The sequence below is a fragment of the Ceratotherium simum genome, chromosome 4 (genome assembly GCF_057802395.1).
Source record: "Ceratotherium simum simum isolate JZ-2026a chromosome 4, ASM5780239v1, whole genome shotgun sequence".
Classification (NCBI taxonomy): domain Eukaryota; kingdom Metazoa; phylum Chordata; class Mammalia; order Perissodactyla; family Rhinocerotidae; genus Ceratotherium; species Ceratotherium simum.
Window position 1 is genome coordinate 43357556 of NC_141903.1, and position 25599 is coordinate 43383154.

Here is a 25599-nt window from a genome sequence, read left to right on the forward strand (position 1 = left end):
TTTCTTGTTTGCTGTGGTTTCCTCTTTTAATCTATTCATCCTTTTTTGTATACTTAAAAATCTTTTTCACACTCATTTTAGTAAGGACTTAGCAGAGATACATGTGGTCATTGAATGCATCATGATTAATTGACAATTGTAATTTTTGGAATCAACGATTATTGCTGTTTTTCTTAGTAGTTCCATGTTGTCTTATTAACCTATTGGAAAACAAGTTGTCTTAGGTGTCTTTTCTTTTTCTTCTCTCTGTCATCTGATCATTCTGTTGGCTAGTGCATATCACAGGGGAAGGGCAGTGTTTGAGAGCCATCTGCCTTAGTATACAGGCATTATTCCTTATAAGAGAACAAGGAGGAATATTTTATGTGGAGAATTTAAGCTTATTTATAGTCACCATGCACCAACATTCTACATAACATCAGTGGTAAAATACTCCATTCTTTTAGGAATGTGGACTGCTCCCACTTTCTCCTTTTGCTATGCCACTACTCTTAGCTGAGGTTATACTGTATCTTCCTGGGGGTTTTAATACCTTGTTATCTGAATGAGGGTTAGAGAAAGATTCCCTACCTCTTTCACAGAATGAACAATAGAATTGTCCCATTGGACTTCTTTTTTGTTTAGTGGTAGATTAATATCATTTTGAGTCTCTTTAGAAAGAGAATTTTTAGCAAGTCATATTTTAAGAGGAATATTGACAAGCTGCGTCATCTCCAGAGGAGGTCAGCCAGGATGTTTAAAGATGTGGAACCCACAAATACTGAGACTATGTAATCTGGAGAAAAAAAAACAAAACAAGATTTAACAGATGATATGATGATAACTCTTTTCAAATACTTGGAGGTCACTGAAGAAGAAAAGTTACATCTGTTTAGAAATGAAATAGACTTTCATGTGAAATAGTGAGATTTTGATTTCTGGCACTGAGTAGAGGCCATCAGCCATGCTGAAGAGGGGTTCCTGTGTGAGTTGAAGGAGCTCTTCTCTGCCTTTTCAGATTTCTTGTAATTCAGAGATTTTATGACTCTTCCATAGATTACAGTTCTGTCATAAATGGTTGGTTTCTTAAAATCAGAATTGTGGGGTGTCATTATATTTTAAAAAGTATATTTGAAAAATAATCTAAAGCTTTTCTGTTCTACAGGACTTAAATACTATTTATTCTTATCTTCATGGAATGGAAATATTATCAAATCTCAGGGAACATCAGCTTAGGTAAGTGTGATACTCTGTTTAAGAGCATGTGCCGTGGAGTTATTTAAATGAATTTGGATAGATAATTGTAGGGGCCAAATCATGTAGGGGCTTTTTGTAGAATAAACATAGGAATTTGCATTTCTCATCACAGTTTTTCTTAGACATAAGACCTTGAGGGAGTCTTAACATTTATCTAAGCTGCAGTTTTTTCTTCCATAAAATAGGGATAGTAAGATTATCTTCATTAGAGTGTTTTGAGGATTAAATGAGAATACGTAACCATCTAAAGCAAAGCGCAGTGCTCAGTATGTGCTAGCCAGTGAGTACAAAACTGCTTTCTTTTTGTAGTTCGTGTTGATATTTATTATGTCAAATGTTTAACATGGGCATGGTATGATGTAGTGTTGTATTAAAATAGAAAGAGCAGGACTCTTGGTTTGGTATAAGCTCCCATGGACAAGACCCATAAACTTTCTGAACCTCATTTTTCTATTCTGTAGAATGAATTTTCTCTCCTGTTATCTACTGTGATTATATTTGTAAAAACACTTTTGAGTGCTGTAAAGCACTAACTATTGTAACTTTGCGTAACATTTTAATTAAAATGTGTTTCCCTTCCATGACCCTTATCCATCAGTTTTTCTGGCCGCTCTTTAAGTTTCTGGTTATGGACCAGATTGCTAAAATATAACTGGGAATTTTTATTTTCTGTTTACTTTGTAACATAATTCAGATGTTAGCATATGTCAAACAAGTATATCAAGAAGAAAAATGAAAACTAGAACATTTAGTAATACTGAAAGTATTTTTTAAATGCAAGCAAGTTTATATATTTATTCAACGGGTATTTTGTATGTGTATATGCCTCTGTCAGTAACTGTGTTCTTCACATGAAGATTCAATAGTGAATCAGACAAATGTATATTTTTTCATAATAAAAAAAGGACATTATTTATTGTGAAATTGACAGGTTTTGGAATGTACATAAGGGTATTACACTTGCTAATATTATCTTATTGCTGTTTTTGAAAATATTGCATTTAATGTATATATTTCTAAACTCTTGTAGTTTATTGAAAAATTTAGTAGTAGATCCAGTCATTTTATGTTGAGGTAATTAGAACTTTTGAAACAAAATTTAAGATAAAATAATCTTTAAAATTTTTACTTTTTTAATATGTTAGATGGATGTCTGCAAAAGCACGCTACGAGAGATACAGTGGCAATCAAATTCTTTTTTGGTAAGTATTTCCATAATTAGCTTAAATTAATTGCATTAATGTTTAAATTTGACTTTTAGCATTGAGATTCATTGGATTCTGGAACAATTTCAGTGGAGCAGATTGAAATATGTTCATAAACTCAAACATAACATACAGCACACAAAAGTTGTACACTGCAGCAAAGTTTAATAAATATATACACCTGTGTAACTACTACCCAGGTGAACATATAGAACATATCAGCTCTCCAGAAGGCTCTAGGCACCTCTCTTGGAAAGGTAATCGAATTCTAACTTTCATCACCATAAATTAGTTTTCCGTCTTTTTGAACTTCATATAGATAAAAATCTTTTGGTTAGACTTTTTTACTTCATTAATGTGTGAAATTCTTTCGTGTTTGCATTCATTCTTCTGCATTGCTTTACACTATGTGTGTGAAAATAAACAATTCTATGAAAATAACTTGTTTATGTTTTCCACTATTAATAGATATTTGGGTTGTTTCCAGTTTTTTACTATTGTGAATAATAAAGTTTCTGTGAACATTTTATTCATGTCTTTTTGTGCCCTTATTTTCTCATTCCCGTTGGACATATTCGTAGGAATAGAATTATTGGAAATGTGCATGCTCAACTTTAGGAGGTTCTAACATTAGAATCTGACATATGTATTTCATTTTGTTATCTCATTGTGCTTTTATTTTACGTTTCCTTACTTACTAATGATGATAAATGATTTCCATGTTTTTATGGGGTATTTAGATAGCTCTTTTATGAAATCTTGATTCAAGTTTTTGACCATTTTTTAATTGGGTTGTCTAGTCTTATTTCTATTGATTTGTAGAAATTCTTTTTTTTTTTTTTAAGATTTTATTTATTCATTTTTTTCCCCCCAAAGTCCCAGCAGATAGTTGTATGTCATAGGTTCACATCCTTCTAGTTGCTGTATGTGGGACTCGGCCTCGCGCTGGACGGAGAAGTGGTGCCTTGGGGCGCGCCCGGGATCTGAACCCGGGCCGCCAGCATCAGAGCGCGCGCACTTAACCGCTAAGCCACGGAGCCGGCCCTGATTTGTAGAAATTCTTTATGAATTCTGTATCCTAGTCCTTTGATGGGATACTTATGCTGCAAATTATCTTCTCCCACTGTATGGCTTGCTTTTTCACTCTCTTAATGGCGTCTTTTGAAGAAGAGGAATTCCTGACTTTCGCAATTCTTCCACTTGTGATTAGTGCTTTTCATGTCCTGTTTAAAAAACAAAATCTTTCTGTTCCTCAAGATGATGAAGATATTCTTCTCTGTTTTTCTTCTAAAAGTTTTAGCAACAGTGACCTCTTTATTTTGTAGATTCAACTGGTATGTAGAGATGGTATTATTGACTTTCATGTTTCATTACATGTTCATTACATATTGACTTTCATGTTTCATACATTGCATTTATCATTATTTCTAAAGTATTTACTGGATTCATATGGATTTTAATGGTTATATTCATTCGTTGATCCATTCATTTATTGTTAAATGTTATTTTTACCCTGATGTAGAATGGTGGGAAGACACAGTATTTGTCCTTATTGAGCTTGCTGTGTAGTGGAGGGGCGAAAATTAATTAAAATAGTTACACATATTTAAGTGTTATCAAGGAAAAGGATAGATACATAGATCATTGGAATAGATTTGAGAGCCCAGAAGTAAACCTTTATATTTATGAACAGTTTTTTTTTTTTTAATGGTCTCTAGCTAAGATCTGCACACCAATGTGGGTATACATAGTTGAGGATTAAAAAGAAACCGCTAGTGAACAGTTTATTTTATTTTATTTTATTTTTTAATAAATGAGAAGAACTAATTTATTTATTTTTTTTTTTATTTTTTTTTTTGTGAGGGAGATCAGCCCTGAGCTAACATCTGTGCTAATCGTCCTCTTTTTGCTGAGGAAGACCGGCTCTGAGCTAACATCTGTTGCCCATCCTCCTCCTTTTTTTCCCCAAAGCCCCAGTAGATAGTTGTATGTCATAGTTGCACATCCTTCTAGTTGCTGTATGTGGGACATGGCCTCAGCATGGCGGGAGAAGTGGTGCATCAGTGCGCGCCTGGGATCCGAACCCGGGCCGCCAGTAGCGGAGCACGCGCACTTAACCGCTAAGCCACCGGGCTGGCCGGTGAACAGTTTATTTTTGATGAAAATGCTGAAGCATTTCAAGGGGGAAAGCATAGTTTTTCCAATAAATGTTACTAGGTTAAATGAGTATTTACATGGAAAAAGTTAATTTAGACTCTTAACACCATACACAAAAATTAATGAGATACCGGGGCCAGCCTGGTGGCGCAAGTGGTTAAGTGCATGCGCTCCGCTGCGGCGGCCCGGGGTTCGCCGGTTCGGATCCCGGGCGTGTACCGACACACTGCTTGTTAAGCCATGCTGTGGCGGCATCCCATATAAAGTAGAGGAACATGGGCATGGATGTTAGCCCAGGGCCAGTCTTCCTCAGCTAAAAAGAGGAGGATTGGCATCAGATCTTAGCTCAGGGCTGGTTTTCCTCACAAAACAAACAAACAAAAATTAATGATATCACTTTATACCCATTGAAATAGCTACAATCAGAAAGGTGGACAGTGACAAGTGTTGGCAAGGATATGGTGACACTGGGAATCCTCATATATTGGTGTTGCAGATGTTAAATGGTATAGCCACTTTAGGAAACACTTGGCACTTTCTTAAAAAGTTAAACAATTTTACCAAATGACCTAGTAATTCCACTTTTATATATTTACCCAAGAGAAATGAAAACATACATGCATACAGAGACGGTACACAAATGTTCTTAGTAGCACTGTTTATACTAGCCTAAAACTGGAAACAAGCAAAATGTCCAAAGAATGGATAAATAAAATGCCATCTGTCCATATAGTGGAATACCGTTTGGTAATAAGAAGGAATAAAATACTGAGGTATGCTACAACATGGACAGACCTCAAAAACATTATGCTAAGTAGAAGAAGCAGGATAGAAACACCACATATTATATGATTCCATTTATATGAACTGTTTAGGGAAGATAAATTTATAGAAACAGCAGATTATTGGTCCTGGGGCAGGGATTGACGGCAAACAAGGCATAGGAGATCTTTTTGTGGTGATAAAAATGTTCTAAAACTGGATTGTGGTGATGTTTGCACAGTTCTTTTAAATTTCGTAAAAATATTGGATTCTGCACTTAAGAAGGATGAATTCATGATATGTGAGTTATACCTCAATAAAGCTGTTTTAAAAATATTAAGAGTTACACAGATTTATATCTGGCTAATCATAAACAAGAATTAAAGAAAAAAAAGAATGTGGAAGTTAACTAAGGAAAGAGTTTTAGATTCAGAGGTTGGTGGAGTCAAAGAAAAGAGTGTGTATAGTTGACCTTAATTGGCAATCAGAAGGATATAAAAAGTGAAAAGATGCCTGTGTGTTCAAGTGCCGTGAGGAAAGAAGAGGAAACAGTAAGAGAGGAGTCTGGAGAGGCAAGTGAAGTTCACCTTAAGAGTTTTTGGTCTTTATCTTAGGAGCAGTGTGAAGTCTTTGAAGGAGTAAAATCTGATAAGATTAACTATGCCTCCCTTCTCTAGGCTAGATTATTCTTGGATTCATTTGCTTTCAGAGAGAAAGGAGATAGCATGGCCTTTAAAGGGTTAAAGGGTTTCACTTTCTATATTGCCAAACCGTGCTCTGAGAGTAGAATTCCTTGCCAGGTCTGAACAGTTTCTGATTAACGACCTGGCCTGGCTCTCTTGGTGGTGGGAATAAATTTCAGGATTTTTCCTGCGTTCATAGTAGAATTTACTGACAATTTTGTGACTACTTCAGCCAAGTGAGATGAAAATCGGAGGCTTATGGTGGTGTCCAGTCATAACTTTTTTCTGTCTTAATTTTGGACAGATTGTTTCTTTATTAATTTTATTCCTTGATTTTGTAAGTCATATTTCAAAAGAATAAGGAAGTGGGATTTCTAAACAAAGAACTTTAAGTAGGAAATTTGCAGCTATTTACATCTTCCCTCAGTGAAGATGAGAAGGGATATGTAGAACTTTAAAGTATCTACTGGAAAGTTGACAGTTTTTCCTTCTCATGGTAAGCAATAGGATTGACCCAGAATGCTTATCCTGGGTGCTATGTGGAATGGTTTGGAGGCCTAGGTTTCTGCATGGAGGATGATACTATTCATTGAAAACAGAAAATACTAGAAGAGATCCATGCTTGAAGGAAATGATAGGTAGATTTTGAACGTGTTGAGTCAGAGGTGTCTGTTAGATATACAAGTTGACATGTCAAGTAGACAGCCAGATAGTTAAACAGTTCTCCAGCTCAGAGGAAAGATTTGTTTTATAGCTTTTAGAATCTTCTACGTATTAGAATTAGTTGAAGCCTTGGGTATGGTAAATAAAGATATTTGAGAGAAAGAGAGACAGAGAGAGATTAGATTATAAACTAACATCTAACAAGATTCTGGATTTCCACTGGAAATTTAACTGAACTAAAATGCTGACAGACTTAAGTCATCTGATGTTCTTTCATTTTATCCCTCAAAAACATATAAAATGAGAGAGTGGGTAGACATTTTATTTATGTCTGTCAGAATAAAATTTAAATGAATCATCATGATCCAAATTACAATTGAAAGACACAACATTGATAAATTTGTGAATTCCAAATAATATTGTCTTTAATATACATAAAAGTTATTAGAAATAGAATGTTCTAATATGCAGTTGTAGTACAGTATTTAAGTTAATCTTCATCAAATGTGATGATCTAGTACACAAAAATGAAGACTGTGAAGTTAATGATATAATTAATAAGATAGAACTAATAAACATATACTTCTGAAGTCTATATTTTAAGATAGTTATTATACTTTTTCCCGTGTAAACTTGGTCTGTATAAAACCTTAGGCAACAGGAAAAATTTCTCCAATTTCCATGTAGTGTTACTTAATTTTTAATGATTTATGATATTATTAGAATATATTTCATATTATGTATTTTGTATTGAATCCATATACATGTGAGTGTGTGTTTATTTACTCGTTTGTTTATTCATTTAAACAGTTCAGAAACTGTCGCCAGATGTTGGTATATCCTGCTTTCTGGATCTGTGCTTATGAAAGACTCCATGGTCTTGCCTCCTTGCAGGTATGTTTACATTTGCTGCTTAGTGCATGTGACAGGCAAAGTTAACTTTACAGTTGTTTACCTCTTATGTTAAACTATTTTATGTAGGATGTGTATTTTCTCTCAGTAGGTGACACATTTTATAAATGTCTTTGGGTTGCTGGTACTATTGGAAATAGCAGGAATCAATTGATATTTCATATTTCTGACGGTATAGACTTTAAGTTTACACCATGACATGGTATCTTACTCCTATTTGATCTTTAGTTTTATGTGGGATTTGTTTTGATTTATCTGATGGTTTTTGGATTCATTGCTATTAATGGTTATAGAGAGGAAATAGATACTTAAGAAATTGATTTTTGGAGTAAGGCAAACTAGGTTAGAATCCTGACTTTATCATTTACCAGTTATATGACTTTGGACAAATTTTATTTTTTTTTGTCTGTAAAATAAGTATAATAATAGTACCTGCTGAAGTGTCTTTATGAGACTTTAGTAAGCTGCTACTCAGAGCTCTCAACAAAAGTCTGTAAAAGTTGATACTCTGGAGCCAGACTGTATGAGTTCATGTCTGTGCTCTACTGCTTCTTGGGCAAATTACTTAATCTCTTTGTGCCTCAGTTTCCCCATTTATAAAATGGGGACAATAATAGAGTCTGTTTCATAGGCTAGTTTTCAGGAATAACTAAGTTAATATATATAAAGCTCTTAAAACAGTGCCTGGGTATTATAAGTAATTGTTAATTATCACTATCATAATTATTAGGTAAAAGAAGAGAAGGGTGGTTAGAAAGATGGTCAGAAGTGGTATTCTTAAGAATTGCTAACAGACCAAATTCTCTAAGATTTTTGGACTTCAGATTATAATTTGATGACATAAAAATGTAATTTTGGGGTACTGGCCCCATGGCCTAGTGGTTAAGTTCCATGTATTCTGCTTTGGTGGCCTGGGTTTGGTTCCCAGATGTGGACCTATGCCACTCGTTGGCAGCCATGCTGTGGCAGTGACCCACATACAAAATAGAGGAAGACTGGCACAGATGTTAGCTTAGGGGGAACCTTCCCCAAGCAAAAAGAGGAATATTGGCAACAGATGTTAGCTCAGGGCAAATCTTCCTCAGCAAAAAAAATATGTAATTTTTTAGTGACTTTTTTCAAATGTTGAAATCTTTTGGCTTCTAAATAAGACTTTTAATTGAAGCTAAATTAATTTAGTTGCAAAACTATTAAATTTAAGTATCAAGGTACAGTCTTTTTGATGGATGGTCTAGGACATCTCAGTTTTGATGCTATTTTTTAAGTCATATCTTAAGTCCTGAAACTTTATATCATTGGCCTTTGGTTAAATAAAATCTGTACTTCTTAACTAGTAGAATAAAACATATCATCAACTGTTTTTAAAAATAAAATATGTAGTAGTTCTTGGTTATTCAAGCCTTTTGATTATTGTTCATTCCCCTGTTTGAAACTCACGTTAATGAATTTGTAATGAGTTAGCCACTGGGAGAGAATAAGCTGGGTTGATAATTGATTACAGTTATGTTTTAGGATTATTAATATTGTTCTTTTGAATATTTCTTCACTCTCTCTTGCTGTTATGAGTGGTCAAGAATTTGTTGTAAGGACTTTCAGTAGCCATTAGTCAGCCACAGTACTTACCATTAGTTTGTGATCAAGACAATGAAGTTTAACTTTTTAAATAACTGATAGAAATGTGTTAGACTTTAAAACAACAAAGTCATGGTATACATTAATGTAACCATCATGAACTTCACAGCAAACGTGATTATAGAGGTTTATTTTATAGTTATTTAAAGAACAGTTCTGGGTAGGGAATTTATATTTTTTTGTTTGAAAGATATTTGTAATAGGTCATTGTAGGGTGATTGTTAGGATTAAATGAGTCAATACAAATAAACTACCTAGAATAATACTTAGCATATATTAAGCATCCAATAATTTTTGGCTTCTGTTAGTATTGATTATTATAGCATAATAGCATTGGGATATGAGCATTATGATACCAACAGAGTATGAGCACTACCTAGTATAGGAGAAGGAGTAATAGTATTCTACTTTATAAAAACATACTTTATTTCTCTAGATTTTAAGATATTTGTTACCACATCAATCAAGAGACAGGGACCACACAGTAATTTGAACAGGAACAATTTAATTTAAAGAATTATTAACTTTCAAGAAATTAGGATAAAGGAGCTAAGGGAGAGTACCCAAGGAAGGAAGAAACTTGAAATGGGGGCCCTCTCCCCCAAACTGGAATTCACACCTTCTTGGAGAATATGTTAGTTTTAGTCCAGTAGACAGTGGAGAAGAGAAGTTCAGTGGGTTGCCCTGGGCCAGCTGGTCCACAGTCTTTGGGTCAAGGCTGGCAGGAAGGGAACCACTGACCAAAACTTGCAAGCAAGAGAATCCCCACCACCCACTAGGGTGCAGATGGGCCCTGAGGCTGGGAATAGAACTTCCCTTTGCTTTACACACACAGTACCCCCCAGAGCAAAGAAGACTTTCGTACTCTAGTGTCCCTCTACTGGGATCCTCTACTGACAAAGCTTTAATGTTTCCAGCTGGCAGGAGGAGAATGTTAACTAAATCCAGATCCTTTATTACAAAGATTTGAGTTGAGAGACCATAAATAACTGGCACAGTCCACTCCCTTGGCTACTCAGCTTCCAGATAAATGCTTCTAAACATATTTGAACTTCCATCCAACAACAAAAGAACTCTGTTTCCACCTAACAAGATATAGCTATCCTTCATACAAGTTAAGAAGTTCTTACCCTCTCCCCAAAATAATGAGATGCACAGTCCCAGCTGTCATCACTGACTATATTAATTATATATCCCATTACAGTGCCTCTGAATATTTTATTAACTAAAGACTACCTTTTGTAAAGTTCACCTCCAGCAACTTATGTATAAAATAAATATGAGGAAGAGAGGGAAGAAGAAAATGGCTAACATTTACACAAATAAAGACATATATACAATAAAGCAAAGAGAAAATATGAGAAGCTACTGCAGTCCTTGTTTCTGTAATTGGTTACAAGGCCGTAGTTGATATCTCTGGCTTCCTTCTTTCACTACCTATTCAGTATTTCTGCCCTCAGCCAAAATTTCAGCTTTTCTGGATTCTTTACCTGATAATGGGAACAAAATCTTCATTTCAAAAGGGTCCTTAATTGTCCTGCCTCTTTTTGGTTGCTGTAGTTTTCCATTAACCTTTAATAGTGGACATGGAAATACTACAAGGAGCCTAAGAGAATCCCCTCGGCTTCAGCTAGTCCTCCTAGCCCCCATTATGTGCAGCAACTCACTTTCTCCTTGGTGTTCGGGATCAATCACTCAGACCCATAAGGTAACCCCTTTTCCTGCCTCTTGGTTCAATGGCCAGGTGAAAGTCTCTAATTCAGTGGAACCATTGTTATGTTTTCCTGGTAGAAGAAATCTTCTTTTGGGCACTAAGACTCAGAACCAGCAGAGCTCAAAGTTTTTGGGAGGGAAAGCAAAAATTCTGTGAATGAGTTATTAGGTATAGCAATGAGAAGAGCCACTCCTATTTCCGCGGGTTGAATACCAGACCTGTATATTCTGCTATTGGGGAAGACAGAAACCGTTGCGGTACTTCTACTGTTGTGAAATAAGTTCCTTGATCAAAAGCAATGCTGTATAGGGTGCCAAGACAGTAGCTAAAGCACTTTGTAAGCTCGTGGATAGTAGTGCTGGCAGAAACATTATGGGCAGGAAAGGCAGGTCATTTCCAGAATATGTGTCAATTCCAGTGAGGACAAATATCTGCCTCCTCCATGTTGGAAAGGTCCAGTGTAAATAATCTGCCTCCAGGTGACTGACTGGTCCCCCTGAGAAATGGTGCCTTATCAGAGGCTCGTGTTGGTCTCTGCCGTTGGCAGATAAGGTATCTAGCAGTAGCATTAGCAGTTGAGCCCCTGCATATTCTCTATCTCTGCTACCATAGCCACTTCATTCATGGGCCCATTGAGCAAGCACTAGGGTGGCTGGGGAAAGAGTTTGATCTCCATAGAGCATGTCATTTTGTTTACCTGATTATTAAAAGCTTACTCTACAGTGGATGCCCTTTGGGCATGCATATGGGACACACGGTCTGTGCCCATTCTGAAAAAGCTCCTTCCACATATTTCTTCCTAAACTGGCTTGTTACCAGTCTTCCAATCCTGTTCCTTCCAAGTCCCTGACTATTCAACCAGACCATTAGTAACTGCTCAGGAATCTGTTTAGGTCAGTAATTCTGGCCATCTCTCATTTTAGACAAGTGGACAACCAAATGTACTACTTGAAATACTATTCTCTAGGAAGATTTTCCTTCACCACTTTCCTTCATGATCCCTTCTGAGTGGGGCTGTCCTCTTTTGGGTGGTACTAGCGTGCTGTGCAGCCTCATCTGTAAAATAGGCTCAAGTTTTTCCTTCCTCAGCTAGTCATAAGAAACTCCCCAGGTGAGTGTAGGCACAGATTGAGGTATAGGAGGCAATGCAACAGGAGTTGCTGTTGAAGGAATCTGAGCCACGTGCTCATGCAACTTATTCTAGACCTGGTAAACTCGATCTCTTATATACCATATTTATTTGATAATAGATTGCTACTGCTCATGCCCAACCCTATGTCTAGATATGCAGTTGATGATGGGAAGTTTAGGCTGCATAGTCACCTGATGTCCCATAATTAGGCATTCAGCCTCTGTCAAGAAGCAGTAGCAAGCCAGAAGTTGTTTCTCAAAGTAGAATAGTTCTTTGCAGAAGAGGGCATAAATGTTTGAGAAATCCTAGAGGTCTGCACTGTTATTCTCATTTTAGTGCTTGTGAGAGGCTCCATAGAGCATCCCTTTTTGCCACTAATTGCCACTTGTCCTGTTTGGACACTAAAGTTGTCATTGGATATGCTGGATAATCAGGCCCAAGTGGTATGGTGGCTTATACTGCATCCTGAATTTGCCGGCAGCTTTGTGGGGGACTCGGAAGATGGGTCCAAGTAGCACACTCGGTATATGTTACCCCCAAAATACAGAAAAACTAACTGAGCATTGTGCCTCTCTTTTTGTGGTAGATGGTGTGAGGTGCAGCAACTTGTATTTCACCTTGGAGGGGATATCTTGTCATACCCCAAGTTATGGAACTCCCAGAAACTTCACTGAGGGGCAGGCCCTTGAATTTTTATGGGGTTTATCTCCTAAACTCTAGTTTGCATATATTTTAATAAGGCATCTAAAGTACATCTTGTTATTTTATAATGAAATTTTATATGTAATTTAAACAAGTAAAATATTTTTTTTACAATTTATTATAAACAAAGTAGCTAAGTAATAAATCATCTGAAATTTAAATGTCTTTCTTCTGAGATGAATTTAGCCTTTTTCTAAAATTGAGTTCACTGTTGTCACAGTAAAATCTCACCGTAGCTCAAGAAAGCAAGGACTTCATTACATGTGATTTTTAAGTAAAATATAATGCACGTATTCATTCAGACATTAATTTATGCGTCAAATAAGCGTGATTTGAGTGTCATCTCTATAAGACACTGGCACTAAGACAAAGAAGGACTGACTGACTTTAGGTTGAGATGACTGCCGTGTTTAAAAAGGGCCTCAGTGTTGTGTGACATGGAAAGAAGACTTTCTTGGGGAGGCAGTGGTGGAAATGGATTCTACAGATAAGCAAGATTAGCTAGACAAAGAAGGAGTGAACGGGCATTTCAGTCAGAGAGAATATCTTAAACACTGAGGCATTAATTCATTTGGAAAACATTTATTGAGTGCCTGCATGTGTCAGGCACTCTACTAGTCATTAAATTGGGAAATATCACCTTTAAATAGCACTGTAAATAGCATTTTCCATTTTCTAGACGTAATTTCCAAAATAATTTTTTGACAAATTAATAAATTCGTACCATTCAGAAGTCAAAACAGTAAAACAAGTTGTACTTTAAGAAGTATTATTCCCACTTTTATTGTCATCCACACCTTTCAGCCCATCTGGATAGATAACTAACCAATTTTATTCATATCTTGCATATCTTGTGTTTTTTAAGTACGTATGTGAACAAAAATACATACATAGTCTTTTTTCAATTTTTGACCCAAATAGGAACATTGCTCCACGATTTTCACTCTTTTATTGTGAAATATATGGGGAAAAGTGGAGATAACCTAAATGTACATGTTAATGAGTTACTATAAATTGAACGTTTGCCTAATCACCACCCAGATCAAGAAATTGAACGTTGTCAGCACTCTGGAAGCAGCCTTCACGTCTTTTCTCAAATCAACTCTCCTACTTCCCCCCCTAAGGACATCATTTCCTAAATTTTAATCAGTCTTGAATATCTGTAGAGTTTTAGCCTGAGGATGTGCATACCTAAACACTGTAGTTTGGTTTTGTTTACTTTTGAATTTAATATGAATGTAATTACGCAGTATTCTTTTGTGTTTGGCTTCTTTGGCCCAATGTTGTGTTTATGAGATTCATCCATGTTGTTGCATGTAGTTACAGTTAATTCATTCTCATTGATTAGTATTTCATTGTTTGCATAGTTGAGGGCTGCTGTAAATAAATCAACTGTGAATGTTCTGGGACCTTAGATGCACGTATGTATGCATTTCTGTAGGATATACCCAGCAGAGAATTGTTGGCTCATAGGATGTGCCTATAGTCAGCTTTAATTGTTCATTGCAAGGCATTCCAAAGTGGGTGTACCAATTTACACACCCACCAGCAGGGTATGAGAATTCTTTTTGTTCCCCAGCCTTACCAACGCTTTGTGTCTTCAGTGTTCTTATTTTTAATTTTTTTTGCCTAATTTTGGTTATTCTGTTGAGTATATAAATATCATTATAATTTTGATTTACATATTGCTGATTGCTGATGAGTGAGTACGTTTTTATTTGAATAACCTCTTTATAAAGGGCTTAGGTCTGTTCCCTATTTTTCTAATGCATTGTCTTTTTGTTATTGAAATGTAGAAATTTTTTATATATTCTGAATAACGATCCTTGCTTGGTTATTTTTGTTGCAAATATCTTTTCCCCACCCTATGCCTTGTATTATTCGTTATCTTAGTAATGTCTTTGGATGAGCATAATTTCTTAACTCTAATGTAGAGCAATTCAGTTTTTTTCTTTTTGTCTTTTTTGCTTAGGAAATATTTTTGTGCCTGAGATCATGAAGATATTTTCTTTTATTACTTTCTAGAACTTTTCTTGTTTTCCTTTCGCATTTAGATCTATTGTCTACTTAGAATGGATTCTTGAGTATGATAATGCTGCATCGTTTTCCGTATGAATTCCTAAATGTCCTTTTCCCACCCTCTTTCAATGCCACCTTTTTCATAAATCAAATATCCACATATGTCTGTACCTGTTTCTGGGCTCCTAATCTTATCCGTTAGATTTTCTCTCTCTCTGCTTGAATACCACACTGTTGTAATTACTGTAGCTTTATAATGTGTCTTGAAGTTTAATAGAGAAATATTTATGAGAAACTGCTAAACTGTGTTCCAGAGTGGTTGTACTATTTTAGATTCCCACCAGCAATGTATGCGAGTTCTGGTTCTATTTCTACATAGTCACCAACATGTGGTATTGTCATTCTTTTAGTTTAGCTATTCTGGTCCCTGTGAAGTGGTTTTAATTTTTATTTTTCTGCTGAATAGTGATATTGAGCACTCTTCCTTGTGCTTAGTGGCCGTTGCTGCTTCTATATTCTTTTGCCAAGTGTCTAAGGTTTTTTTTTTGTGGTAGCTGTTTTAAAGTTGGATTGTTTGTCTTTATTATTATTTTGTAGGAATCTTTAATACATTCATGATGCAAGCTGACAGGTATTACATACATTTCATCTCATTATTTAGCTTGCATTTTCATTTTCTTAACTGTATCTTTTTTTAACAGCTTTATTAAGGTATAATTGACATAAACTAAACTGCACATATTTAAAGTATACGATTTGATAAGTTTGGGCATATGTATACACCCATAAAACCACCACCGTAATAAAAATAATGAACATATTCATCACCCCCAAAATTTCCTCATGCCCCTTTGTAAACCTTCACTCTCATCCTTCCTTGCTCCCTCCCTTGGTCCCCAGGGGTCGCTGATTATCTTTGTCACTATAGATTCACATTTTCTAGAATTTTATATAAAGTGAAGCATACAATATATACTCTTTTTTTTTTTTTTTTTTTTTTGCTGAGGAAGATTTGCCCTGAGCTAACATCTGTGCCAATCTTTATTTTGTATGTGGGTTGCCACCACAGCATGGCTGACAAGTGGTGTAGGTCCATGCTTGGGATCCAAACCCGTAAACACCAGGGCTGCTGAAGCGGAGCGCACCGAACTGAACCACTGTGGCACAGGGTTGGCCCTGTATACTCATTTCTTGTCTGCTTTCTTATGCTCAGTAAAATTATTTTGGGGTTTATCTGTGTTGTTATGTGTATCAATATTTCATTCCTTATTATTGCAGTATACTCTTGTATGAATATACCACTATTTGTTTAGCATTCAACTACTGATGGACATTTGAGTTGTTTCCTGTTTTTGACTATTTCTGACTAGTATTGCTGTGAACATTTGTGTACAAGTCTTTATGTGGTTGTATGCTTTCATTTCTCTTGAGTACATACATAAGAGAATGACTGGGTTATTAGTGTTGATGTGTACACATACTTTCATTTATTTTGGATCTATGCCTAGAAATGGCTAGGTTTTATGGTAAGTGGATGTATAACCTTTTAAGAAAGTGCTGTACTCTTTTCTGAAGTTGTTGTGCCATTTTACATTCCCACCAGCAGTATATGTGAGTTCTGGTTGTTCCATATCACATCCTCACCAGTACTTGGTAAGGTCAGTCTCTTAAGTTACATACCCTAATTGGTATGTGATGGTATCTGATTGTGGTTTAAATTTGCGCATCCCTAAAGATGGTGAGCATCTTTTCATGTGCTTATTTGTCAATTGTATATCTTTTGTGAAGTGTTTCTTTGAATCTTTTGCCCATTTGGTGGGGGAGAGTAGTTGTTTAATTTCTTATTGAGTTTCAGAAATTCTTTATGTATGCTATATATAAGTCCCTTAACAGATGTGTGACTTGCACATATTTCTCCCAGTCTGTGGATTGTGTTTTCCATCTGTTGTTTTTTTGAAAAGCAGAACAACTTAATTTTGATGAAGTTCAATTTATTAGAGTTTTTTTCTTTAGTGGACTGTGCTTTTGTTGTTGTATGTAAGAAATCTTTGATTAACCCAAGGCCACAAAGAATTTTTTTCTATAATTTCTTCTGCCAGTTTTATAGTTTTAGGTTTTACTATGATCTCTTTAGGTCTGTGATCTATTTCAAGCTAGTTTTTTTTTTTTTTTACATGGTATGATATATGGATCTAATTTCATCTTTTTACCTATGCATATTCAGTTGTTCTGGCACCATTCAGTTGTTGACAAAACTGTCTTTTCTCTGAATTACCTTTGCATCTTTGTTGACAATTTCCCAGTTCTTTGTTTCATTGCTTTGTTTTTCTGTCTGGTGCCAATGCCACATTATCTTGATGACTGTAACTTTATAATCAGAAAATAAGGTAGTGTGGGTCCTCCAGCTTTGCCAAATTGTTTTGGTTATTATAGATTCTTTGCAGTTTCATATGAATTTTGAAATAAGTTTGTTAATTAAAAAAAAAGAAAGCCTGGGATTTTGATTGGGAATGCACTGAATCTTTAGACCAGTTTGGCAAGTATTAACATCTTAACAATTGACTTTTAACCGGGAACATGATGCATCATTCTTTTTGTTTAGATCTTCTTTAGTTTTTCTCAGCAATGTTTTGTAGTTTTCAGTGTTAAGGTGTTGCATAGGTAGATCTTAATCTTGCATCCTTACTAAATTCACATGCAGTATTCTAAAAGCTGTTTTATGGAATCTTTAGGATTTTTTATGTAAATGATCTTGTCATCTTTGAATAGACAGTTTTGCTTTTTTTTTCCTAATCTGAATGCCCTCCCCCCCCCCACCCATTTTCCTGCCTTATTGCATTGGGAAGAAACTACAGTACAATGTTGAAGAGACGTAGTTAGAGCAGACATCCTTTACTTATTCTCAGCCTTAAAGGGGAGTTGGGGATGGGAAGATGGAAGCATTCAGTTTTTCACCAAGTATAATCATAGCTCTAAATTTTTTGTGGATGCCCTTTATCTAGTTTGTAATCTGTACTTTCCTGCACTCTTATGATCAGGCAGTCACTGCTTTGCTTTCTGGTATATAGATTAGTTGACATTTCCTACTATTTTATATAAATGGAATATGTTGTATAGTTTTTTGTATCTAAGATTTTTCACTTAGCATAATGTTTTGGAGATTCCTTCTTGTTACTGTGTATATCAGTAGTTCATTTTGTAAAATTGCTCAGTAATATTACATTGTATGGATATACCACCACGTGTTTATCCATTCACTTGTTGAAAGACATTAAGGCTGTTTGTAATAAAGTGGCTGTACCATTTTGCATTCCTACCAGCAGTGAATGAGAGTTCCCATTGCTCCACATCCTCGTCAGCATTTGGTGTTGTCAGTGTTCTGGATTTTGGCCGTTTTGGTAGGGTGTAGTGGTATCTCATTGTTGTTTTAATTTGCATTTCCTTGATGACATATGATTTAGAGCACGTTTTCATGTGCTTGCTTGCCATATATATATCTTCTTTGATGAGCTGTCTGTTAAGGTCTTTGGCCCATTTTTTAGTCATGTTTGTTTTCTTATTGTTGAGTTTTAAGAGTTCTTTGTATCAATTTTGGATGACCATTCTTTATCAGATTTACATTTTGCAAATATTTTCTCCCAGTCTGTGGCTTCTCTTCTCGTTATCTTGATTTTGTCTTTTGTGGAGCAGAAATTTTTAATTTTAATGAAATTCAGCATATCAATTATTATTTCATGTATCGTGCCTTTGGTATTGTAGCTAAAAAGTCATCACCATACCTAGAGTTAGTCTGGGTTTTCTCTGTTATCTTCTAGGAGTTTTATAGTTTTGTATTTTACATTTAGATCTATGATCCATTTTGAGTTAAGTTTGGTGAAGGTTGTAAGGTCTGTGTATAGATTCATTGTTTTGCTCGTGGATGTCCAGTTGTTCAGCACCATTTGTTGGAAAGACTGTGCTCCCTTTTGCTGCCTTTGCTCCTTTGTCAAAGATCAGTTGAATATATTTATGGGAGTGCGTTTCTGGGCTCTCTTGATCTATTTGTCTGTTCTTTCACCATTGCCACACTGTCTTGATTACTGTAGCTTTATGGTACATCTTGAAGTTGGATAGTGTCAGTCCTCTGACTTTGTTCTTCTTCTTCAATGTTGTGTTGTTATTCTGGGTCTTTTGCCTCTCCATATAAACTTGAGAATCAGTTTTTCATGTTCACAAAATAACTTGCTGGGATTTTGATTGGGATTGCATTGAATCTGTAAATCAGTGTGGGAAGAACTGACGTCTTGACAACGTTGTCTTCCTGTCCATGAACATAGAATATCCCTTTAGTTATTTGGTTCTTCTTTGATATCTTTCAGCACAGTTTTATAATTTTCCCCATATAGGTCTTATACTTATTTTATTAGATTTTTGCCATAGTGTTTCATGTTTTGGATGCTAATGTAAATGGCATTGTGTTTTTAATTTCAAATTACACTTGTTCATTGCTGTTGTATAGGAAAGCAATTGACTTTTGTTTATTAACCTTGTATCCTGACACCTTGCTATAGTCGCTTATTAGTTCCAGGAGGTTTTTTGGTCAATTTTTTCAGATTTTCTACAGACGGTCATGTCATCTGAGAACAAGGACAGTTTTATGTCTTTCTTCTTAATCTGTATACCTTTAATTTCCTTTTCTAATTATATTAGCTAGGACTTCCAGTATGATCTTGAAAAGCAGTGATTGAGGGGACATCCTTGCTTAGTTCCTGATCTTAGTGGTAAAACACTAAGTATGGTATTATTAGCTGTTGATTTTTTATAGATAATCTTTATCAAGTTGAGGAAGTTCCTCTCTATTCCTAGTTTACTGAGTTTTTATCTTGAATAGGTGTTGGATTTTGTCAGATGCTTTTTCTGCATCTATTGATATGATTATGTGATTTTTCTTCTTTAGCTTGTTGACGTGATAGATTACATTAACTGATTTTTGAATGTTGAACCAACCTTGCATACCCAGGTTAAATTACACTTCGTTGTGGTATGTAATTCTTTTTATACATCCCTGCCGTATCTAAGTCTGGTTCTGATGCTTTCTCTTCCAACTGTGTTTTTTGCCTTTTAGTATGCCTTGTAATTTTTTCTTGATAGCCAGACACAATGTACTAGGTCCAGGGAGTTGCTGTAAATAGGCCTTTGTAAGCTGTAGGGGGAGGGGAAGGATTTTATAGTCCTGTGATTAGATCTCAGTCTTTTAGTGAGCCTTTGCCTCTGGACTGTGAACTTCACATGTGTTTCTCGGTTTTTTTCCTCCTTGAGGTGGGACAAGATTACTAGAGTGGGCTACAGTTGGGTATTGCCCTTTCTGCAGGTCTGTTAGGCTCTGATGGAATAGTTTTTTAAGGGCAGACCTTGTTAAGAGGAACAGAATGCTGTAGCATGTTTCAAAATGTTTCCTTTTCCCCTCCCCCTGCCAGAAGCACAAAGTGCTCTTTCTCTGTTACTCACTAAAGGACCTGGTAGATACCCATGAAGTAAAACTCAAAAAAGTGTGGGGGCCCCTTCAATGACCGTGTCTCCCTGGAGGTGTGTGAGGAGATCAGCCCTGTGCTAACATCTGCCAATCCTCCTCGTTTTTTTGCTGAGGAAGACTGGCCCTAGGCTAACATCCGTGCCCATCTTCCTCCACTTTATATGGGACGCTGCCACAGCATGGCTTGCCAAGTGGTGCGTCGGTGCGCGCCCGGTATCCGAACCGGTGAACCCCAGGCTGCCGCAGCGGAGCGCGCGCACTTAACCGCTTGCGCCACCGGGCCGGCCCCCTCCCTGGAGTTTTTAACTGTCAGCGTTTGTCCACACTAAGCTTAATTGAATTGAAAGAATTGAAATTGACAGAATTGAAAGAATCGATAGAAATTCAAGTTATAACTGGAGATTTCAAAACTCTACTCTCAATAATCAGTAGAACCACTAGACTGAAAAATTAGTAAAGATAAAGCTTGAAAAGTACTATCAACCCCTTTGATCTGATAACATAATTTTTTTCAGACTTAACAGATGATCCTCCAGAATAGAGCATATTCTAGGCCATAAAACAGGTCTCAGTAAGTTTAAAAGGATTAAAATCATACAGAATTTTTTCTCAGAGTATATTAGAATTAAATTATAAATCAAGTCCAGAAAGAAATGTGGAGATTTAAACCACACATTTGTAAATGACTTGAAGGTCAAGAAAGAATTGACAACAGAAATTAGAAAATGTTTTGAAGTAAATGAAAATGAACACATCAAAATTTATGGGATTCAACTAAAGCATCTTAGAGGGAAATTTGTAGCACTGAATTTATAGCACCTTTCTGAGAAAAGAAGTGTGGTCTCGATTCAGTCATCTGAAGTTTCCATCTTAAAAAGAAGAGCAAAGTAAACTCAAAACAAACACAGGTGAAGTTCGAGTAGAAATCAGTGAAACCAGAAAAACAATAGAAAAAAATAAAATGAAGAGTTAGTTCTTTGAAAAGATCAACAAAATTGATAAACCTTGAGTTAGGCTGATGGTTTAAAAAAGAGAAGACACAAATTACCAAAATCAGGCATGCAAGAGAGGATGTTACTATCCTACAGAAATTAAAAGTATCACTAGGGAATTTTATGAGCCACTTTATAACAACAAATTGGGCAAATCTTACAAAGACATACATTACCATAAATAGACTCAAAAAGAAATAGAAACTTTAAATACACTTATAAAAAGTAAATAAATTAATTATATTTGCACAAAGAAAAGCCTAGGCCCAGGTGGCTTTATTGCTAAGTTTTTTCAGATATTTAAAGAAGCATTATTACATATCCTGTGCAAACTCTTTTGGAAAACAGGAGAAGAGGGAACACTTGCAACCTATTTTATGAGTCCAGTATTATTCTGATACCCACACCAGACAAAGACATCACAAGAAAACTACAAATTATCTCTCATGAATGTACGTGCAGCAATCGTTGCAAACCAAAATAACAGCAAACCAAATCCTGGAATATATTAAAAGTATTAGATACTGTGACCAAGTTGGGGTTATCCTGGGAATGCAAGGAGGTTTGGGATCCATAAATAATTAATAAAGTATACTCTGTTATTAAAATAATGGGCAAAACCCACGTGATCCTTTCAGTAAACACAGAAAAAAACATTTGACAAGATCATAAACCTGTTCATGATAAAATCTTTGAACATACTAGACATATAGAAGGAAACTTCTATTGCTGTGAGAATTTTATAATTTCCATTTTTGCATTTATATCTCTAATTCATTTCTAATTAATTTTTGTTAATGGTGTTATATTCAGATCTTCCTTTTTTTCTGTATTGATATCTGGTTGTTTGATCACCATTTATAGACAATATTATCTTTTCCCCCATTGAATTCCATTGGCACTTTTGTTCAAAATCAATTGAACATATATGTATGGGTCTCATTTTGTTCTCTCTATCCTGTTTTCATTGATTTATAAGTTGATCTGATGCCCTACCATCTTGAGTATGCTAGCTTTATAGTATATCTTGAAATCTGATAAAATAAATATTCCAGTTTGGTTTCCAAAATTGTTTAAGCTATTTAGGTTCTTTATATTCCATGTAAATTTTAGAATCATTATGTCACTTTCTCCAAGGCAACTTTCTGATTGCATTGAATCCATAGAACAATTCAATCCATAAACAGGATATGTTTCATTGTATTTGGGTCATCTTTAATTTCTCTTGGCAGTGTTTTGTAGTTTTTTAGATTGTAGTTTTCTAGGGGTTTTATATGTATTTTAATTAATTTATCACTTAAGTATTCTATGTTTTTAATGGAATTAAAAGATTTTTTTGGATTATTTGTTGCTAATATAAAATAAAACAATTGATTTTGGGGTATGAGCTTATATCTTTCAATCTTGCTAAATTGACGTATTTCTGGTAGCTTTTTAAAAAAAATTTATTTTTTTTATTGATGTCATAATAGTTTATATAACATTGTGAAATTTTAGTTGTATGTCATTATTTGTCAGTCACCATATAAATGCGTCCCTTCACCCCTTGCGCCCACCCCCACTCCCCTTCCCTTGGGTAACCGCCAAACTGTTCTCTCTGTCCATGTGTTAGTTTATCTTCCACATATGAGTGAAATCGTAAGGTGTTTGTCTTTCTCTGTCTGTCTTATTTTGCTTAAGATAATACCCTCCAGGTCCATCCATATTGTTGCAAATGGGATTTTGTCTTTTTTTATGACTGAGTAGTGTTCTATTGTATATATATACCACATCTTCTTTATCCAATCATCATTCAAGGGACACTTGGGTTGCTCCCTCTTCTTGGCTATCATGAATAATGCTGAAATGAACATTGGGGTGCATAGGCCTCTTTGGATTGTTGATTTCAGATTCTTTGGATAAATACCCAGTAGTGGGATAGCTGGATCTTAAGGTATTTCTATTTTTAATTTTTTGAGAAATCTCCGTACTGTTTTCCATAGAGGCAGGCTGCACCAGTTTGCATTCCCGACAGCAGTGAATTAGGGTTCTCGTTTCTCCACAACCTCGCCAACATTTGTTATTTTTTGTCTTGGTGATTATAGCCATTCTAACAGGTATAAGGTGATATCTTAGTGTAGTTTTGATTAGCATTGCCATGATGATTGGGAATGTTGAACATCTTTTCATGTGCCTATTGGCCATCTGTATATCTTCCTTGGAAAAATGTCTGTTCATATCCTCTGCCTATTTTTGATCCAGTTTGTTTGTTGTTCAGTTGTGTGAGTTCTTTATATACTATGGAGATTAACCCTTTGTCGGATATATGATTTGCAAATATTTCTCCCAACTGGAGGGTTGTGTTTTCATTTTGATCCTGGTTTCATTTGCCTTGCAGAAGCTGTTTAGTCTGATGAAGTTGCACTTGTTTATTTTTTCTTTTGTTTCCCTTGTCCGAGTAGACATGGAATTTGAAAAGATCCCTCCTTAACCAGTGTCAGAGAGTCTACTGCCTATATTTTCTTCCAGGAGTTTTATAGTTTCAGGTCATACCTTCAAGTCTTTGATCCATTTTGAGTTAATTTTTGTGTATGGTGAAAGAAAATGGTATACTTTCATTCTTTTGCATGTGGCTGTCCAGTTTTCCAAGCACCATTTTTTGAAGAGACTTTCCTTTCTCTGTTGTATGTTCTTGCCTCCTGTGAGTTCATTTCTGGGCTTTCACTTCTGTTCCATAGATCTGTGTGTCTGTTTTTGTGCCAGTACCATGCTGTTTTGATTACTATAGCTTTGTAGTGTATTTTAAGTCAGAGATTGTGGTGCCTCCAGCTTTGTTCTTTTTTCTCAGGATTGCTTTGGCTATTTGGGGTCTTTTCTTGTTCCGTATAAATTTTAGGATTCTTTGTTCTGTTTCCATGAAGAAGGTCATTGGGATTGTGATTTGGATTGCATTGAATCTGTCGATTGCTTTAGGTAGTATGGACATTTTAACTATGTTTATTATTTCAATCCACATGCATGGGATGTCTTTCCATTTCTTTATGTTGTCATCGATTTCTTTCAATAATGTCTTATAGTTTTCATTGTATAGGTCTTTTACCTCCTTGGTTAAATTTATTCCTAGATATTTTCTTCTTTTTGTTGTGATTGTAAATGGGATTGTCTTCTTGAGTTCTCTTTCTGTTAGTTCGTTATTAGATTATAGAAATGCAACTGTTTTTTGTAAGTTGATTTTGTACCCTGCAACTTTGCTGTGGTTGTTGATTATTTCTAATAGTTTTCCAATGGATTCTTTAGGGTTTTCTATATATAAAATCATGTTGTCTGCAAAAAGCGAGAGTTTCACTTCTTCATTGCCTATTTGGATTCCTTTTATTCCTTTTTCTTGTCTAATTGCTCTGGCCAAAACCTCCAGTACTATGTTGAATAGGAGTGGCAAGAGGGGGCACTCCTGTCTTGTTCCTGTTTTCAGAGGAATGGCTTTCAGTTTTTCCCCGTTGAGTATGATATTGGCTGTGGGTTTGTCATATATGGTCTTTGTTATGTTGAGATACTTTCCTTCTGTACCCATTGTGTTGAGAGTGTTTATCGTAAATGGATGTTGGATCCTGTCAAATGGCTTTCTCTGCATCTATTGAGATGATCATGTGGTTTTTATTCCTCATTTTGTTAATGTGGTGTATCACATTGATTTGCAAATGTTGAACAATCCCTGCATCCCTGGTATAAATCCCACTTGATCGTGGTATATGATATTTTTAACGTCTTCCTGTATTAAGTTTGCCAGTATTTTGTTGAGGATTTTTGCATCTCTGTTCATCAGCGATATTGGCCTGTAATTTTCCTTATTTGTGTTGTACTTGTCTGGCTTTGGTATCAGGATGATGTTGGCCTCATAGAATGTGTTAGGAAGTGTTCCATCTTCTTCTGTTTTTGGAATAGTTTGAGAAGGATAGGTATTAAATCTTCTTTGAATGTTTTGTAAAAATTTCCAGAGAAGACATCTGGTCCTGGACTTTTATTTTTTGGGAGGTTTATGATTACTGTTTCAATCACTTTACTTGTGATTGGTCTATTCAGGTTCTCTATTTCTTTTTGATTCAGTTTTGGGAGGTTGTATGAGTCTAAGAATTTATCCATTTCTTCTAGATTGTCCAGTTTGTTGGCATATAATTTTTTGTAGTATTCTCTTTTAATCCTTTGTATTTCTGTGGTATCTGTTGTAATTTCTCCTCTTTCGTTTCTAATTTTATTTGAGCCTTCTCTCTTTTTTTCTTAGTGAATCTAAGAGTTTGTCAA

The 25599-nt window shown here is 35.5% G+C and overlaps 1 protein-coding gene across 5 annotated transcripts in view; it reads left to right on the forward strand.

The window, feature by feature from the left end:
* The window catches only part of RAPGEF6 (Rap guanine nucleotide exchange factor 6), a 203307-nt gene that overhangs the window by 30923 nt on the left and 146785 nt on the right, over nucleotides 1-25599 (forward strand). For all 5 annotated transcript variants that reach the window (XM_014796298.2, XM_087429849.1, XM_087429848.1 and 2 more), the window contains exons 2-4: nucleotides 1145-1215; nucleotides 2382-2438; nucleotides 7517-7600. In XM_014796298.2, coding sequence (XP_014651784.1) covers nucleotides 1145-1215; nucleotides 2382-2438; nucleotides 7517-7600 — 212 coding nt within the window. The remainder of the gene's footprint in view (nucleotides 1-1144; nucleotides 1216-2381; nucleotides 2439-7516; nucleotides 7601-25599) is intronic.